General features: G+C 41.7%; 1 protein-coding gene across 1 annotated transcript in view; it reads left to right on the plus strand.

Moving 5' to 3' along the window:
* Positions 1-472: 472 nt before the first annotated feature.
* PSKH2 (protein serine kinase H2) overlaps positions 473-5,705 on the plus strand; it is a 28,806-nt gene continuing 23,573 nt past the window's right edge. Inside the window, exon 1 of the mRNA XM_006859236.1 lies at positions 473-651. Within this exon, the coding sequence (XP_006859298.1) occupies positions 473-651 (179 nt within the window). The remainder of the gene's footprint in view (positions 652-5,705) is intronic.

The following is a 5,705-nucleotide window of genomic DNA, read 5'->3' on the forward strand; positions in this document are numbered from 1 at the left end:
GCTGCTTCTCACAGGAAAACTAGGCTGTCTGCTTCCATAAAGATTTACAGCCTCAGAAACCCTATATATGAGTTGGAATCAACTCAAAGTTGTTATTATTATTTTTTTTCCTTTTAATCCTAACAAAGACCTCACATTAGACTTTCTTTTGGAGCACTGGTGATGCAGTGGGTTAGGCACTGTGTTACTAACGATAGGCTGTTGGAACCACTAGCCCCTCTGTGAGAGAAAATGAGGCAGTCTGCTTCAGAACCCGTAAGGTGCGGTTAGTTCAACTCTGTTCTATAGGGTCACTGACTGGGAATGCATTCCCCAGCAATGAGCCCACTTGGTTTGGGCCTTAATAGGTGAGTCGCTCTGTCCCGCCCCCTCTCAGTTGTTCTGGGGATAAAAGGGCGGCCCCCTCAGAGTCCCCTCTTTCCGGGAGCCACGGGCCCTTTTCTGGAGCGCGGTGGGGCACATGCTGCTGGGGATGGGTTGTGGCGCCAGCAGGAAGGTCGTCCCGGAGTCGCCTGCGCTGGTCGGAGTCAAGCAGGAGGGTCAAGGTCACGCTACAGGCGCTGAGCCTGGATCCGCAGCGGTGGCCCTGGCAGCTCAGAGGATGCAGGTGGTCCGCTTTCGAGCCAAGTTCGACCTCCGTGTCCTCGCCAGGTAAAGCGCCTGATGAAGCGCTGGTCTAGGGCATGGCCTGGGGCTGAGTTGAAAATGTAAACTCTGAGCAGGCTAGCAGAAGATGGGTAAAATTGTTGTTATTATTAAGTGCCGTCGAGTCGGTTCCGACTCATAGCGACCCTGCACAGGGTTTCAGAGGCTGCAAATCTTTACGGGAGCAGAAAGCCTCATCTTTCTCCCGAGGAGCAGCTGGTAGTTTCGAACTGCTGACCTTGCGGCTCGCAGCCTGATTCGTAACCAGTACGCTACAAGAGCTCCTTTGGTAAAATTAAGAGACTGTAAAATAGGTATCACAATAATATTTACCACATAGGGCTGTTGTTAAGTGCGTTTGAGTTTCTACTTATAGCGACCCTGGGTAGGCTTTCTGAGGAGTAGCGGGTGGATTTGAAGCGCCACCTTGAGGTTCAAACTGACCTTGCAGTCCAGTATTTATCCTACAGCACCACACCAGGACTCTGATAGGGCTGCAGTGAGGTTGATTACAGTAATGCATGCACATTATGTTGCACTGTGCAGATACAAGTTCTCATTTAGATATTGATGTGGTGTTAAGTGCCATTAAGTTGATTTCAACTCATAGCGACCCTGTATAGGGCTTTTGAGGCTGTACATCCTTGTGGGAGCAGAAAGCCTCATCTTTCTCCTGTAGAACAGCTGGTGGGATCGAACCACGATTCTGTGATTCTCAGCTGCCTTCCTCATTTAGATATTAGTACAATGCTTATTCATTGTCTTCATGAAATATAAGTAGGACCTAGATGATTCCTGTGTAGCAAAGGGTCAAGGATGGCAGGCTGGTTGCTTTGAGATAAATAATTGCCACTGAATGCACATGTTGACCAAGGAAATCACAGAATCCCGTTCTATTCAACACTATTTGGTGAAGTATAAGCATGTATGGATGAACTGGCTTCTAAGGGACATTTCCTACAACTGTTTGCTTAATCCCAGGGCTCTGTCCAAGTCTATGGAGTTATTCCTTGATCTCCTTGGAAACTTTTGGTACATGATTGCTTAAAGATCTGTCCATAGCTGCTAGGGTTGTTGTTGTGGCTGTGTGCCATCATGTTGGTTCAAACTCATAGTGACCCTACATAGTGTTTCCTAGAGCAGTTGATGGGTTTGGGCCACAGACCTTACAGGCAGCAGTCCAGTGCTTATCCTATAACACTGTACCAAGGCTGAGTGCATGTTTGTTGTTGTGGTTAAGTGCCTTCAAGTTGGTTTCAACTTACAGAGGATCTGTATAGGGTTTCCAAGGAGCAGCTGGTGTGTTTACACTGCTGACCTATGGGGTAATAGTCCACCACACACCACTCTACACCCTACACCATTACACCAGGAATCCTAGTGCAAGTTTAATACTGAGAAAATGGTTGATATATGGCTCTATTATTTTACTCTTATTTAAGAATTAGAGGCTTTCTGCTCCCACAAAGATTTACAGCTTCGGAAACCCTACAAAGGGTGGCTTTGTGTCAGAATCTATTTGATGGCACTTAACAACAACATCAATATCTAAATGAGAACTTGTATATGCACAGTGCAACATAATGGCTTAGAGAAGAACAAAAATGGCTGATTCTACTGAATTGGAATCAGAGTGGACTTGGGGTCTCCTTGGGACTAAAGTGATTAAACATCATCTCTGGTAACCATATGTGCAGAAGTAAAACTGAGTCTACAGGATTTCAAGGCCATGATCTTTTGGAAGTGTATTGTTGTTGTTAAGTGCTGTGGAGTTAGTTCTGACTCATATTGACCCTGTAGAGGGTTTCTGAGGAGCAGCTGGTAAGCTTGAACCTTGCAGTCCAGCCCATTAACCCATAGCACCATACCAGTACTCCTTGGAAGTGGATTACCAGGCACTTATTTTGAGGTAGCCTGGGTGGATTTAAACTGCCAAACTTTTGACTTGTAGTAGAGTGCTTAACCATTTGCTCTACCCGATCGCTTCCCAATAAAATTAGCTTTGACGAAGTTATCCACTCTCAAAGTTGTCCCAGTGCCTTAAAGAATAAGTGGATCATAGAAGCAAGATGATCTTGGCTTTAGGATTTCTTTTTTTCTTCAAGAAAAAATCCTTTAATGAATGAGGAATTGAGCCATAGAAAGTTATGTTAAAGTTAGTGGCAGAATTGGGTAGAGGGCACAGTTGTCTTTTCTTTCTGCCTTTTGTGGCTCCATTTATAACTCTCATAGAATAGAGATGATAGAATTTAAACTGATTATACTCACTTTTTTCTTGGGAGTATGTGAGAATTCATACTATGGAAAAGTTATGTCATTCTGTCCATGTTTCTTTTTTTTTTTGTCCCCATTTTAAAAGTCCCAGTTAGTAGTACCTGAGGTGAAATGAATATTTCCTATTTATATTATCCCACCAGTTGCACCTTGGAAGCCTTATGCAGGGTCACTAGGAGTTAGAACTGTCTTGATGGCATTTAATAACAATTACAACTTATACTATCTTGTGGAATGATGGAAAATTAAAAACCAGTAGCCTTCAAGTCAATTACAACTCATGTGTAATTGAGCAGATCAAGTCTGTAGGGTTTTCAAGGCTATGGCTTTTCTGAAGCAGATCACCAGGACTTTCTTTGGAGGTACCCCTGGATGGAGTTGAACTACCAACCTTTTGACTTGTAGTAGAATGCTTAACTATTTGCTATACCCAACTGCTCTTCTAGAAAACTGACTTTGAGGAGACCTGGTGACCCTGTGGATTAAGCAGCTGCTACAGCAGAGTTGGTGGTTGAAACACACCAGTTGCTCAGAGGGAGAAAAATGAGGTTGCCTGTTTCTGTAAAGATTTACAGTCTCCGAATCCCTAAGGAGCAGGCTTCTATGCTGTCCCATATAGAGTGGCTACGAGTCACAATCTACTCTATGGCAGTGGGTTTGATCTGGCGTTTTCTGTAGGAGGAGAAGAAATGGAAAGAATTTGTAAATGCATTCTCCCCTGCTTGATTCAATTCTTGCTTAATGTTTTCAAAACATTACGTGATGATGAGAGGATAATGTGAATTCAGTGAATGATTCCTTTAACAAGTATTCATTGTTTTTCCTCTGTGCCAGGCACTTTGCTGGATGTAACCACTCATATCATAAAGATGGCCGTGCTCCAGGCCTGTTAGGATCTTGTGATCAGAACTATAGCTTCAGGAATATGTTATTGAGCATTTGTTATTCAATCTGGGGCCATTTATTTCACCTGCTCTAAATCTTGGCTTAAAGCCTACTGTTTTGTTTCTTTACCATGTCAAATGACTAACATTTTGTCAAATATTTTCATATGCAAGCCCTTAACAGTATTGAATAAAACTTCTTTTATCAGCGTAAAAGATTATAGTTCCTCAGAAATGGTAATGTTTCTGGTATCTGATGATTACTTCTGTGAGTAAATGAGTTTGCCTTACACTTTGAGGGCATAGCGATAAATTAGCATTTGCAAAGTGCTTTCATCCACATTAGAGGTAATGTAAAACTTGGTTGGTCTGCAAAGCAGTACAATTTGAAATGTCTGTGATTATCTTCAAAATCACACTGGGGGGCGCATGTGAATAAAAGCAGCAGAGTTGGAAAGGGAATAGAGAAAGACTATACTTAAGATTACTCAATTGCTATCTGTTTTGATAAGGTAATTGGCCAGAAAATTAAGTGCACTGTATAGAACAAAGCTGTTTCCTGTAAACTGGTAGAGCTAAATGTCATTTTTATTTATTCAGTGTGCATAGGAATATGGGAAACCAAAAAAAAAGGTGGCAATAAAAATTACAGAAATAAACTAGGCAAAATAAAATAAAATAAAATAAAAAGTAAAAGCACAGATATTTACTTTGTAATCTTTGATATTGAGTATGTGTCTCTCTGCTCTGGGTAGTTCACATTTATTTTTTTTCTAACCCTGGTAACCTTATTGTTGTTGTATTTTGTCAAGTCAATTCTAACACATAATAATCCTATAGGACAGAGTAAAACTGTCCCAGAGAGTTTTCCAGGCTGTAATCTTTATGGGAACAAATCTGAGTGATTGGTAGATTCTTAACTTCAACTTTTCTATTACCAGCTGAAAACTTAACCATTGCACCAACAGCTTCTGACAACCTTATTATCAAGAGGTTTTACTATTTAATAAACTGGGGAGAACACTAAATTATGATGCAAATAAAATTAGGATTTTACTAGTGACTATACAATTTAAGCAACCTATCCTGGTGTGGTGCTATGGACTAATGCGTCAGACTGCAAAGCTGTTTGAACTGCAAGGTTGGTGGTTCAAGCTCACCAGCTGCTCCTTGGAAACCCTATACAGGGTCACTATGGGCTGGAATCAACTCGACAGCACTTAACAACAACATTAGCTAACCTGAGCCTCAAATGTTCTTATTTGTAAAATTAAGAGTTTAAATAATTCAATGTTGTTCTTAAGTGCCCTTGAGTTGGTTCTGACTCATAGTGACCCTACCTACATAGGGTTTCCAAGGAGTGGTTTGATGGGTTTGACCTGCTGGCTTCATAGTTAGCAGTGCAGTGTTTATCCTACCTAAGTCTTTGAAATCCTAGCTGACTTCCTGAAGCTCTGATAGTGTAGTGGTTACCAGTCAGGCTGCTAACCTCAAAGTCAGCAGTTTGAAGCGACCAGCTGTTCCTCAGGAGAAAGATGAGGCTTTCTGCTCCCGTAAAGATTTACAACCTCTGAAACCCCATGCAGGGTCACTATGAGTCAGAACTGACTCCACAGCACACCACCACCACCAATTTGTTAACATTACACATTATTGACATACATCCCATGTTACATTTCTGGTTGCTACACAGAAATTACAAGTGCAGGAAGGTGAGAGGTTGAGAGGAGAGCATAGAAATCTGTTGGTTAGAAAGTGGCACCAACAGAACCCCTACTAGACTTCTGGGAGGACAATTTATTGTGATAAATGCACATATCCAAAAAGAAGAAAGAACCAAAATTAACACATTAACACAGCATCTACAACAATTAGAAACAGACCAACAGAGGGAACACACAG

The sequence above is a fragment of the Chrysochloris asiatica genome, unplaced genomic scaffold, assembly GCF_000296735.1.
Source record: "Chrysochloris asiatica unplaced genomic scaffold, ChrAsi1.0 scaffold00031, whole genome shotgun sequence".
Classification (NCBI taxonomy): Eukaryota; Metazoa; Chordata; class Mammalia; order Afrosoricida; family Chrysochloridae; genus Chrysochloris; species Chrysochloris asiatica.